At 45.9% G+C, this 13906-nt stretch overlaps 2 protein-coding genes across 3 annotated transcripts; one reads left to right on the forward strand and one right to left on the reverse strand.

The window, feature by feature from the left end:
• Positions 1 to 1201: 1201 nt before the first annotated feature.
• Positions 1202 to 9623, reverse strand: LOC311104768 (phospholipase A and acyltransferase 4-like). Its single transcript, XM_084146670.1, has 6 exons — positions 9521 to 9623; positions 6052 to 6156; positions 5659 to 5767; positions 2707 to 2843; positions 2317 to 2448; positions 1202 to 2109 (listed from the first exon to the last, which is right to left on the reverse strand). The coding sequence occupies exons 2-6, from the start codon at positions 6064 to 6066 to the stop codon at positions 1978 to 1980; spliced, it is 525 nt and encodes a 174-aa protein (XP_084002796.1). The 5' UTR covers positions 6067 to 6156; positions 9521 to 9623; the 3' UTR covers positions 1202 to 1977.
• LOC311104766 (integrator complex subunit 5-like) lies at positions 9014 to 13544 on the forward strand. Of its 2 annotated transcripts, XM_084146668.1 has the most exons (3): positions 9014 to 9036; positions 9868 to 9963; positions 10240 to 13544. In XM_084146668.1, the coding sequence occupies exons 2-3, from the start codon at positions 9884 to 9886 to the stop codon at positions 13196 to 13198; spliced, it is 3039 nt and encodes a 1012-aa protein (XP_084002794.1). In that variant the 5' UTR covers positions 9014 to 9036; positions 9868 to 9883; the 3' UTR covers positions 13199 to 13544. The 2 variants fall into 2 exon arrangements, with proteins under 2 accessions (XP_084002794.1, XP_084002793.1); XM_084146667.1 differs by lacking the exon at positions 9014 to 9036 and having other exon boundaries at positions 9711 to 9963.
• The last annotated feature ends 362 nt before the right edge of the window (positions 13545 to 13906 follow it).

Raw genomic sequence — 13906 nt, forward strand, 5'->3', positions numbered from 1 at the left:
CAGCAGAGCTTTCTTTTCAGCACCATGGAGTGAATCAAAACGTATTTTCCCGAGAGCCTCCCGAGTGGCGCAGCGGTCTAAGGCACTGCATCGCAGTGCTAGGGACGTCACTACAGACCCGGGTTCATTCCCAGACTGTGCCACAACCGGCCGTGGCCGGGTGTGCCATAGGACGGCGCACAATTGGCCCAGCATCGTCCGGGTTAGAGGAGGGTTTGGCTGGTGGGGCTTTACTTGGCTCATCGTGCTCTAGCGACTCCTTGTGGCAGGCTGACCCCGGTCACCAGTTAAACTGTGTTTCCTCTGACACATTGGGTGTTAAGGAGTGCAGTTATGCGGGCCTCTCCTGAGCCCATTGGGGAGTTGTAGCGATGAGACAAGATCGAAAACATTTGGGAGAAAAAAAGGTTTCTCTTGAACTCACTGAAGTCTGAGATTTCCCAGTTCTGAGTTTCCAGTTGTTTTGAACGTGGCAGAAGTCATGCTGGATTGACAACATGGCTAATTTATTCAAACTTTTCTGGCCCATGGTTTTGAACGTTTATCCTTTTAAGCTTGGAAACGAGACCCTTAAACCCAGACTTGGACCACACACCCACTCCACTGAATAGCAGGCTAGTGATTGGTTTGCAAAGCTTGCAGTTAGCCACTGACTCCTTCAAACCACTCATTGTTGAATTTGCGATTTCCAACTTGTTGTGTAATGTTTATGTATAATGGCCGATGAGCACCGATACGTTTTTATCTATAATTTCTCTTCATATGACAAGGATTGAAAAGGATTTGCCAGTAGATTGTCGACATGATTCATGATGATGACTGCTTGTCTAGCTTTCTAGCTAAGATTTTGAAAGTATGATGTTGACATGATCAGTCCAATCAAAGCTACGGTAGATATAACGTGATTTGACGTAATTTTATCAGTGGCCAATGACCTTGAGCCTTCTTGGATGGGCACTTCTAATGTAACTCAATAGCAGCACCCAAGCGGCTTGAATTGTCGAGCTCTACCCTTAGATTTTGCAGTGACGTAGTGTCCCCATGAGTGACAGAACACTGAGCCAATAATGGCACAACTAGAGAACATTACCAACCCCTACGCTCCGTATTTTCCGCTGGCTGCCCCACCACCACAGAAAGCACTGAGCTAGGCTGAAACACCTGCATTTTGGAGCTGCCTTAGTCAAGAAAGCAAAAAAGAGACTGTTTGTATGCGGCTTTATTAACTCAATGATTCATTTTTTACATTGTTTGCTAACTGATATGTGACACGTTTTAATGCCAAAATAACATGCAAAACAGGCACACAAAAAATATATATTTATATATTTTTTAGCTAAACGGGCTCTGCCCCACCTGCCCTGAATGATGGGTCGCCACTGGATGTATCCACTCTGACCTGAACCAGGAGTAGTTCTGTGGGTCCTAGAGACAATTGACTTCATGATAGAAATATCAGAACTTCAGTGGAATACCATTTAATACCATTATAAACAGATCTCAGTCTCACTCAGTAGCTCAATTGGTAGAGCATGGCGCTTGTAACGCCAGGGTAGTGGGTTCGATCCCCGGGATCACCCATACGTAAAAATGTATGCGCACATGACTGTAAGTAGCTTTGGATAAAAGCGTCTGCTAAATATCATATTACATTACATAAATATGTTGAAACTTTAGTAGGGAATCAGCTAGCTTTAAAATCAGCTAGCTTAGTCTAGCAGCCAACAAGGCTATGGCACCTCCAAGGCTGTCTACCTTGGAATTATAACGAGACACTGTTCCTCATTTCATTTGTGCTTTCAATTCCTGTCTGTGTAACTCTAAAAGTTTTAAAAAATATGTATGGAAATACTCAATCCTCCCTTCTGAAAACCCCAGAATTATTCAAGTGACGAGGGCAGTAGTACTGTAGTTGAATAATGAATCTCTATTAGGCTTATTGGTGATTGGCTGCTCAGGAAGCTATCATACAGGTGCTCACTTATATTCTCCTTCTTTATTCTTCTTTTTGCTTCCGCCTCCAAAGATGGCCGCCGCGACACCTGCAACAGCAAGGACTCCGAAGCCCACCATCGCAGCCATTCCCACCGTTTCCACAGCCTGCTGAACCTGGGCAGAAAAAGACAAACATTAATTTGAATGAATGACTGATTCAGAAATAGTCATAGGTGCTTTGAATGTTTAACAATAAGTAATCCAGTTACTCTACACTCTCTTGACACACATTCATAGCTTGAGAATGTTATTATGGCTCACGAGATTACTCTACGCTGAGCAGAGTACACCTATCGATGAGCACCAGTCCATTGTACCTACCTGTCGAGACTCAGCCTTCCCATATCTCAGCTCTGTGACAAAGTGCTCACAGTTCCCCTTGAAGATACAGAAGGGCAGCTCCTGGTCAACATAGGCCTGGGCGTTTCTCAGTATCTCACGGATGGGTCTGACCTATAATAATATAATGCATGCCATTTAGCAGACGTTTTTATCCTAAGCGAACTTACAGTAGTGCATGCATGCATTTTCATATGGGTGGCCCCAGCGGGAATCAAAAACACGATCCTGGCATTGCAAGGACCATGCTCTATCAACTGAGCAACGTAGTGTCCCAAATGGCATCCTATTCCCTACATAGTGCATTACTTTTTACCAGGGCCCATGGGGTGCAATTTGGGACGCAGCCATACTGTACTTACTGGTACTGACCTTGTATTGCTGATCCAGCTGGTTGTTGATGCACCACTGATCATGCCCCACCACGTCCCATATCTCTTCCTTCTTCACCTTAGCCTTGTCACTGAGCACAGACATCATGCTGTTGGAGCTGGCTCCAGGCACCTCGGCTAGGGAGCAAAGAGACATGGGAGAGGGAAAAGTTCCAAGGGAGGGGGTGCACAGACAAAAGATGTCATAAAACATATCATCAGAGCCAAAGATGAGTTTAAAATTGAGTTTTGTCACATTAGTTTTTATCAGAAAGTATATATATTTTTTTGCGTTACAGCCTGAATTTAAAATGGAATAAATTGACATTTTGTGTCACTGGCCTACACACAATAACCCATAAATGGAATTATGTTTTTCAAAATGTTTACAAATTATTTACAAATTCAGTCAATAAGTATTCAACCCCTTTGTTATGGCAAGCCTAAATAAGTTCAGGAGTAAATATTTGCTTAACAAATCACATAATAAGTTGCATGGATTCACTCTGTGTGCAATAATAGTGTTTAACATGATTGATTTTTTAATTACTACCTCATCTCTGTACCCCACACATACAATTATCTTTAAGGTCCCTCAGTCGAGCAGTGAATTTCAAACACAGATTCAACCATAAAGATCAGGGAGGTTTTCCAATGCCTCACAAAGAAGGGCACCTATTGGTAGATGGGTAAAAATAAAGAAAAAGCAGACATTGAATATCTGAGCAAGGTGAAGTTATTCATTACACTTTGGATGGTGTATTAATACACCCAGTCACTTCAAAGATACAGATGCCCTTCCTGACTCAGTTGCCAGAGAGGAAGGAAACTGCTCAGGGATTTCACCATGAGGCCAATGGTGACATTAAAACAGTTACAGAGTTTAATGGCTGTGATAGGAGAAAACTAAGGATGGATCAACAACATTGTAGTTACTCCACAATACTAACCTAATTGACTGAAGGAAAATAAGGAAGAATGTACAGGATAACACATGCATCCTGTTTGCAACAAGGCACTAAAGTAATACTGCAAATAATGTGGCAAAGAAATGAACGTTTTGTCCTGAATACAAAGCATTAGGTTTGGGGCAAATCCAACACATCACTGAGTACCACTCTTCATATTTTGCTTTCCAACAGACACTGGGAGACAAATTCACCTTTCAGCAGAACAATATCCTAAAACACAAGGCCAAATATACACTGGAGTTGCTTACCAAGGCGACATTGAATGTTCCTGAGTGGCCTAGTAACAATTTTGACTTAAATCGGCTTGAAAAGATATGGCAAGACTTGAAAATAGCTGTCTAGCAATGATCAACAACCAACTTGACAGAGCTTGAAGAATTTTATTAAGAATAATGAACAAATATTGTACAATCCAGGTGTGCAAAGCTCTTAAGAGACTTATCCAGAAAGACGCACAGCTGTAATTGCTACCAAAGGTGTTTCTAACATGTATACAGTGCATTCGGAAAGTATTCAGACCCCTTGACTTTTTCCAAATTGTTAGGTTACAGCCTTATTCTAAAATGGATTAAATAAAATTGTTTCCTCATCAATCTACGCACAATACCTCCTAATAACAAAGCGAAAACAGGTTTTTAGAAATGTGTGCAAAAAATATATAAAAAACCTGAAATACCTTATTTACAAAAGTATTCAGACCCTTTGATATGACACTCAAAAGTGAGCTCAGGTGCATCCTGTTTCCATTGATCATCCTTGAGAGCTTTCTACAACTTGATTGGAGTCCACCTGTGGTAAATTCAATTGATTGGACATGATTTGGAAGGCACACACCTGTCTACATAAGGTCCCACAGTTGACAGTGTATGTCAGAGCAAAAACCAAGCCATGAGGTCAAAGGAATTGTCAGTAGAGCTCTGAGACAGGATTGTGTCGAGGCACAGATCTGGGGAAAGGTACCAAAAAATGTCTACAGCATTGAAGATCCCCAAGAACACAGTGGCCTCCATCATTCTTAAATGGAATAAGTTTAGAACCACCAAGCCTCTTCCTAGAGCTGGCCACCCGGCCAAACTGAGTAATCGGGGAAGAAGGGCCTTGGTCAGGGAGGTGGCCAAGAACCCGATGGTCACTCTGACAGAGCTCCAGAGTTCTTCTGTGGAGATGGGAGAACCTTCCAGAAGGACAACCATCTCTGCAGCACTCCACCAATCAGGCCTTTATGGTAGAGTGGCCAGACGGAAGCCACTCAGTAAAATGCACATGACAGCCCACTTGGAGTTTGCCAAAACGCACCTAAAGGACTCAGACCATGAGAAACAAGATTCTCTTGTCTGATAAAACCAAGATTGAACTCTTTGGCCTGGGATCAGGAAACCTGGGATCATCCCTACGGTGAAGCATGGTGGTGGCAGCATCATGCTGTGGGGATGCTTTTCAGCGGCAGGGACTGGGAGACTAGTCAGGATTGAGGGAAGATGAACGGAGCAAAGTACAAGCTTCTAGCATCATACCCAAGAAGACTCGAAGCTGTAATCGCTACCAAAAGTGCTTCAACAAAGTACTGCGTAAATGGTCTGAATACTTATGTAAATGTGATATTTCCGTTTTGTATTCTTTATACATTTGCAAACATTTCAAAACACCTGTTTTTGCTTTGTCGTTATGGGGTATTGTGTGTAGATTGATGACGGAAAAAAACAATTTACTCCGTTTTAGAATAAGGCTGTAACGTAACAAAATGTGGAAAAGGTCAAGGGGTCTGAATACTTTCCGGATTCACTAGTGTTTTGTGTAGATCGTTGACAGAAAATGACAATTAAATCAATTTTAATCCCACGTTGTAACCACAAAATGTGGGAAAAGTACTTTCTGAAGGCATTGTCTGTACTCTATATCTATGTAGGCTACTGTGTATAAATTGTTGAGTGCACTATATCTTCTAAAATAAAGATTTGACCATACTCAATATTATTACTCACAGGGTGGGGCCAGGTGAATGACAAAACCGTCACCAATGTACAAAGTCCAGTGCTGGTAGTTCCCTCTGAATATCTCTATCAGATCCCCTGGCTCCGGCTTCTCGTCGTACTGTCAAGGGAGAAATAATAAGTATGATTTAGCAAATCTGTGTATTGCCACATACAGGGGTGTTGTTGCTAGACACCCTCTTGTTGAAGTATGCAACTGCCAACCAACTGCCAAGTATGCCGTTCTGAAAGGGAAAGTGCTTAGATCAGGGAACAAAACTATTACAAGTTCTTCAGTCATGCAAACACTACCTTGTACAAACAAAATTTAAATATTTGCATAAAAACAGGTAGACCACACAGAGACAGTGGACACAATCAATATTTGGATTGGACATTACTTACCAATGTTGGCGCCATGGTTACTGTTATTTCCTTTCCACAGCTTTGATTTCCCTTCTGCTTGTAAATAACTTTCCGTTTCCTATTTCCTGAGCTTTTATCTCAACCCTGTAAAGTCAGAACGAAATCTATGGGTTATATTTTGGGGCCTGTTTTCCTAAGACATTAGCTAACAAAATATTAGACAATCTATTGGCTAATAAACTAGACAGTGATCTAATTTCACTATGTTTCGGTGTCAATAAAAAACCAGTGCCATGTATTCATGGATGCAAAGGGAAGCCAGGCTTCACCCAAAAATTGACAGAGAAAAAAAAAGAGGGTGGGGGGGGGTATACAGAAGATAGCCCTATTTGGTAAAAGACCAAGTCCATATTATGGCAAGAACAGCTCAAATAAGCTAAGAGAAACGACAGTCCATCATTACTTTAAGACATGAAGGTCAGTCAATATGGAACATTTCAAGAACTTTAAAAGTTTCTTCAAGTGCAGTCGCAAAAACCATCAAGCGCTATGATGAAACTGGCTCTCATGAGGACCGCCACAGGAAAGGAAGACCCAGAGTTATCTTTGCTGCAGAGGATAAGTTCATTAGAGTTACCAGCCTCAGAAATTGTGTGAATCAGGCCTTCATGGTTGAATTGCTGCAAAGAAACCACTACTAAAGGACACCAATAATAAGAAGAGACTTGCTTGGGCCAAAATACACGAGCAATGGACATTAGACCGGTGGAAATTTGTCCTTTGGTCTGGAGTCCAAATTTGAGATTTTTGGTTCCAACCACCGTGTCTTTGTGAGACGCGGTGTGGGTGAACGGATGATCTCCGCATGAGTATTTCCCACTGTAAAGCATGGAGGAGGAGGTCTTATCGCGTGGGGGTGCTTTGCTGGTGACACTGTCTGTGATTTATTTAGAATTCAAGGCACACTTAACCAGCATGGATACCACAGCATTCTGCAGTGATACGCCATCCCATGTGGTTTGGGCTTAGTGGGACTATCATTTGTTTTTCAACAGGACAATGACCCAACACACCTCCAGGCTGTGTAAGGGCTATTTGACCAAGAAGGAGAGTGATGGAGTGATGCATCAGATGACCTGGCCTCCACAATCCCCCGACCTCAACCAAATTAAGATGGTTTGGGATGAGTCAGACTGCAGACTGAACGAAAAGCAGCCAACAAGTGCTCAGCATATGTGGGAACTCCTTCCAAGAATGTTGGAAAAGCATTCCAGGTGAAGCTGGTTGAGAGAATGCCAAGCGTGTGCAAAGATGTCATCAAGGCAAAGGGTGGCTATTTGAAGAATCTCAAATATAATATATATTTTGATTTGTTTAACACTGTTTTGGTTACTACATGATTCCATATGTGTTATTTCACAGTTTTGAGGTCTTCACTATTATTCTACAATGTAGACCCTTGAATGAGTAGGTGTTCTAAAACTTTTGACCGGTAGTGTAAATCATGTCAAATTATTTTAAATTCATATTAACCCCTCCTACAGAATATGCTTTGGCAAGTTTTTGAGTGATGAAATAAATGTCAAAATATTCCATAAAAAAATAGTTTGAGTGGCAAAGACTCCAGTGGTCATACATAATTCATAGAGTCACCAAACATCTATTATTCTATGTTTCATTATTCCTGGTATATACTACTGGTTATCATTGCAGACACAGCCCAGAGAATGGGATGGTGCAATAATGAATTAGTCATATTTTGATAAGGTGCATGCATGGGGATGTCCAACTCACCCAGAGATATGCCCATGCTGTAGAGATACACCTAGCGGACTGAAACTTCACTGTTGTAGGCATAATACAGCTAGTGCTATCTAGACTTGCCCTGGCAAACAAATCCATTACATTAGCTACCTAAATGTGAAGTAAACTCAACTGAGGAGTAATATAGAATGGAGACTTTTAACTTGAAAATGTGCAGGATGCCTCTTTCCGGTTTCCCTGACTTCCGTTTTTTTATACTGTGTTATGCTTGTTCTCATAGCACTCCTCACAGGCCGTTTGGTGTACGTTTGTTGTTGTTGGTGAGATGAAACTGCCAAAACTCTGAAAGGTATTATTGTACATCAGAATTGCAACACAAGATTTGTTCAAGCCTAAAATGTTAGTCCGTAATCGTAACATGGTGTTTGTATGTTCAAAGATGAAATTTCACATTTACGTTTCATGTTTCACGCATGGATTTTCTTACGATCCTAACGATACATATGTTCAACCTTTTGGCAGCTATCTGGCTCCATATGTATCTCACCTAAGAAAGCATCTGAAAACAGCGCCCCTCTGTCTCTCTATGTGTAGGCCATCTATCTGATGCTGTCTGGTCCAAACGAGTATGACATTGTTGCCGACCATAGCATTGAATGGAATGCAAGGGAAGCCTGCGAGCATTTGGCCTCCCTTGATAAAAAAGTATAAAATAATTGCCAATCAGCATTGAGCTAAACTGTGCGAGCTCAACTGTGAATGGTCCTGGCGCACCAAAACATTTTTTAAAGGGAAGCCAGCTTGGATTTTGGCGTCACTCCTATCAAATCGCATTGAGCGCATATGTCATTGACAGAAACAACTTCAATTGTTGCATCTCGTTGTGTTGTTGTCCTAGCTAGCTAAAGTTGGCCCTTTCCTAAATTAGCCATGGATGGAGATAGGGATTTGGACTTGTGGTTTTACTTAATTCTCCATACTGGCCAATGATTATAATGGCGATTCTGATCCAACCATTAATTCATACATTGTTGTGCCCCTGGCCTGAGAGGATGGAAGTTCAACATGTAGCTAGATGTAGAAGGGTAATGTTAACTAGCTAACGTTCCTCATGAATGGAACTTAAGCTAGCAAGCAACCATTTTAGCCAGGTAGTCTAGACCAACAAAAAATAACAGTCTGTACTGTATGACAGTGTGATAGACCGTTTCCTCAACATGAAAGAGAGGAGGATGGCATTGGCGTTTCTCTACAAGTAGGGTGAGTCAACATATTTTTCTACTTGCAGGAATGCGCAAGGCACACATAAATCAGAACCATGGACAGCCACATCATATTTATCTTATCAAACAAAGGTGTGGGTGAATTTATTATGCCACTGTGTCTTATTATCTCGGTCTTTAGGCCTACATATCACGGTGGCAAGGCATATTAATTAACAGGTTATACAGCAAACAACGCAATTATCACAACACATAGGTTGTAATATGGCTTTTTTTATGGCTTCCCCAGTGATTTTACCCACGCACCACTACTGTAAAAAACATTCATTATGCAACGAAATAGCTAGCTACTGTAGCTACGTTACTGTAACTGACCACAGACGGCACACAACAGAGACAATGTTTGCGTGCTGTCAAGAGTCATGGCATGACTTCGATCCCAGTTAGCTAGCTATTTGTAATTCTCACAAGTATGTTAGTCCAGATAATAACTGAAATACTTGTACATTCTTATAACTTACAGTAAATTCGGTGTCGTGGCCTCGATGTTGATTACTTTACCTCGAACACATAAATAACGTTAGACGTCAACGATCAGCTGACTCGGAAAAAGCGAACAAATCCGAGGGCGTATCTGCTGGCAACGTGCGTGCTGACGTGGTTTCCAAGAACAGTGTCAGGCCAGTAGATGGCAATAAATTACCCCTCGAAAGACATGATAGAAGAAGAAAATAAAGACTTCCGGTTTTGGAGCGCACTTTTGTTATTTGTCTTGAACGTTGCTTAAAAAATATCATCATATTTGACGTGTAGAGTTGATTATTCGTAGTTTGTTACAAGGGGAGAGTTGTTCATGTTCTATTTGCAGTTTGGGAAGTTGAACGATGTCTGCCGTGTTTGACGGGACTTCCCTGACAGTCACCATGCAGACCTCTCTCACTCACACACCGCAGAATGCATTTAGGTGAGTTGCTTAGCATAGCTAGCTAGCTAGCATGCTAGCTAGCCAGTAGTTGGAGCTATGTGCAGTAGTTGGAGCTATGTGGCTGCTTCCCTACTGTACCAACAAGTTATACGGCTGTTATTATGCTAAGGTTATTGTGGAAAGATGCAGTGGTCAGCATTTTTCAAGCATATATATGAAATGTTTTAGTCTGAGAGAAAATACAAATGATACCAATTAGAATTACGTTTGTTTTTAGATTTTTTGCAACTGTGTGAACTTTTGTCTTGTGTGTAGCCCCCAGGAACTGTCCCAGGAGATCAAATCCTTCATCAGTGGCGTGGACCAGACCCAGGGTCGTAAACTCAGCGTCCGCGAGCATGCCCGCTGTGCCGTGCGTCTACTACGGTCCGTGCCTGCCTGTCGCGGGGCGGTCCTTGAGCACCTAAGGGGCGTGTACAACGAGCACGTCTCAGCCTTTCTTCACAATCTAGAGACGGACGGCGAGGGCGACGGGGACTCCAACTTGGAGGACGTCATCACGGAGGTCCATGGCGTCCTGGCGGAGTTCATCAAGCTCAACCCCCGAGCCTGGGCTCCCCTCGTCTCTACCTGGGCTGTAGACCTGCTGGGGCAACTGAGCTCCAAGCATGCTGGCCGTAGGGCAGCTCCCAACTCCTCCAGCCTCAATGAGCTGCTGCAGCTGTGGATGTCCTGTGCAGCTACACGTTCCCTCATGGAGGCCTATACCCAGTGCCTGGCGGCCATGATAGCCTGGTGTCCTGACCAATGTGTGGACGCTCTCCTGGACACCTCCGTGCAGCACTCCCCGCACTTCGACTGGGTGGTGGCCCACATTGGATCCTCCTTCCCGGGCACCATCATCAGCCGCGTCCTGGCCTGTGGCCTTAAAGACTTCTGCTCCCACGGGACGGCTGACAAGTGTCAGGGAGACAAGAGCAGCCGAGTGCCTAAGATCGGCTCTGTGGTGGGGATCCTGGGCCACCTGGCGGCACGGCACTCTGACAGCATCCGGCGGGAGCTGCTGAGGATGTTCCAGGAGAGCCTCAGTCCCCCGACTATACCCCCCAGCTCTGGGTCCACCTCCTGGGAAAACTTAGCCCAGCTCCGCAGAGCCACAGTGCCCTTCCTTCTCCAGCTGGCGGCGCTGTCTCCCTCTCTGCTGGGCGCCGTGTCTACAGAGCTGGTGGAGTCTCTACGGCCTCCAGTCTTGCTCCAGCTCCAGGCTGTTCTACAGGGCCTTCCCAGGGACGAGCTGGACAACATGCTGGGGCTGGCTGTCCACCTCATCGCCCAGAGCCCTGCTGGAGGGGCACACGTCCTCCGTTTCCTAGCCGACACGGCCACCCCCGCCTCCGTCATCATCTCTGGCCCCACGTCTTCCCCTCACGAGGGGGTGCGAGAGGCCTGCGACCGCCTCCTCCAGATGCTCCTGCTGCACCTCCACAAGCTGGTCTACACCCGCTCAGAGGGGGACGACGGCTACTACAGCCGCCCCCACTCTCCCTCCTCCCAGGCCCCCCGTGTGGTCCCTTTCCTGGAGGAGCTGCAGTCCCACGTGGGAGAGCTCTGTGCCGAGACGCTGAGACTGGAGAGGAAGCGTCATCTCTGGCTGCACCAGCTGCTGTGTCTGCTGTGTCTGCTGTCTATATACGGGGGCCCTAGCGTGGCCACGGAGGCCCTCTGTCAGCTGCTCATCCTGGCCCGGAACCCAGACCAGCTGGCCCTGGCCTGGCAGCTCCACACCCCACTGTCCGCCTGCCTGCCAGGCCTCATCCCTGCCGCAGTGACCCGCTGTGTGGCCCAGATCCACACACACACCCTGGGACCCAAGCAGCTCTGCCAGCTCCTCCTCAACCTGGCCTCCGCCGTGCAGAGTGTACAGGAGGAGGAAAGGAGGGGTCCAGGAGGAGGTGCTAGTCCTCAGTCCTCCATGGCAGTGCAGGTTGGAGCAGCGGTCTCAGGACACCTCCATGACTTCTGCCCTCTGCTCCTCCATGGTGACCCGGCGGTATCCCACGCTGCAGTGCGGCTCCTGTCCCGCAGCCCCCTCCCCCGTGCTTTCCCGCCTTCCCACCTGCTGCTCGTCTGTCGGGCCGCCGTCACACACTTCTTCCTGGCGCTGCGGAGGAGAGGAGAGGCAGGGAAGGGGACAGATGAAGGCCAGGGAGGAGAGGCGGTAAACTGTTCGGTGCTCCTCCTGTCCCGTCTGGTAGGTTACTCCCCTCTAACCCTCAAATGTGTCCTGCAGCAGCTGGTGGAGGGAGCTCTACATAAAGGAAACGCTGACCTGTTCGGAGGGCAGAGTGAGGCCATTGGAGGGGACACCCCCATCTTCCTGTCCCTGGCCCCTGACCGGGGGGGCTCCCTGCTGGACATCAACTGTAGGTTCGGCACCACGGTCAACTTCTCTGGCAGCGTGTGGTCTGTGTTCCATGCTGGGGTGATAGGGAAGGGTCTGAAGCAGCGCAGCGCTACACCTCACCCCGACCCAGCCAGTGTCATACAGAACGTCCAGACTCTGCTGGCTGTCGCCGTCCAGTGCTGCAGCACGCCATCTGGGAATGGCGGCAACGGTGGAGGCGCCCGACACCAGCCCTCCGTTCCCGACGAGCCGCCGCCCATCAACGCTGAGGCAGCCAAAATGATGGCGGTGACGCTGGTGGAGTATATCTGCCCCGACGTGGCCAACGGGGAACTGTCATGGCCGCCAGAGGAACATGCCCGCACCACTGTAGAACGTGACATACACATCCGCCGCTGCTTCGAGGCCCACCCTGTCCTCTTTCCGTTACTCCATGTTGTGGCGGCCGGGCGTCCTGCTCTCTGTTACTGTTCTGCGGTGCTCCGGGGCCTTCTGGCCACTCTGCTAGCCCACTGGGAGGCTTCGAGGGAGGCTTTGGCAGTGGACTCCCCGTGGCACCTCCAGGCCTCCTGCATGCTGGTGTCCTGTATGGGCGAGGGCCAGTTGTTGCCCCCCGTGCTGGGCAACGTCCACGAGGCTTTCCCCTACCTGACGCCGTTCGAGGTGAGGCTTCTCCTCCTGGCTGTGTGGGAATATGTGAGGGGCAACGGCCCCATGCCACAGAAGTTTGTCTTCAGTGCCGAGAAGGGCCTGTTCTGCCGGGATTTCTCGCGGGACGGAGACGTGGCAAGATACGTAGCGCCCATCCACAGTGTCCTGCATAAGAACATTGACCGGCTGGGGCATCTATGCTGGCGTTTCCAGCTCTGAACAAGGGAAGGAGAGAACTGAGGGAGGGATGGAGAGGGAAAGGGTGCAAGAAGGGGGATGGTTGGGATTGTTTGTGAAAAATTAGGATAGGGGTGGTTGGTTATAGGGAATTGTGTTGATGTTGCTTTGCTGTTTTCTTGTTTGTCGCTCAATAACTAATCTAGTTCTGTATGCACTCTGAAGCATATACTTCACCAAATGCTGAGCATGTTATATCTACTGTTTATCTCTCCTGTTTTGTATCATTTTCTAGATTAAGTAGAATTTTGTATGTAGCTGTTACTGTAGGGGGATAAAAACATGTAATATACCATAAATAAAGTACCAGGAAAAAGAGTGATGATCATATTTTTGTTGTTTCAAATATTTGGCCTTTGAACTTGACTGTCTACATTTTGAGTTACAGTAGTTCTGTGTTCTGAATTTCAATAAAACTATTTTTTTCTCAAATTGAAATAGAAATACAACTTTGTAATGAAAAGGTACAAACACAGTCTGCAGGTATATGATGAATTACTCAAATATTCCTTAAAATGTCTTTACATACAGATTTAAGTTTGAACCAGATCTCCTAATAAATGTGCAAGAGTGCAGCAAAGCTAAGACTGTTATTCTATCAACACTACACCTTTGCTGACACTTAATGCAATTTTCAATTCAGGAATTGACCCCAAATGTGCATGCCATTCTAAACAGAGCCATACATAT

This window comes from Coregonus lavaretus (genome assembly GCF_964263955.1).
Source record: "Coregonus lavaretus genome assembly, chromosome: 29".
Taxonomy (NCBI): Eukaryota; Metazoa; Chordata; class Actinopteri; order Salmoniformes; family Salmonidae; genus Coregonus; species Coregonus lavaretus.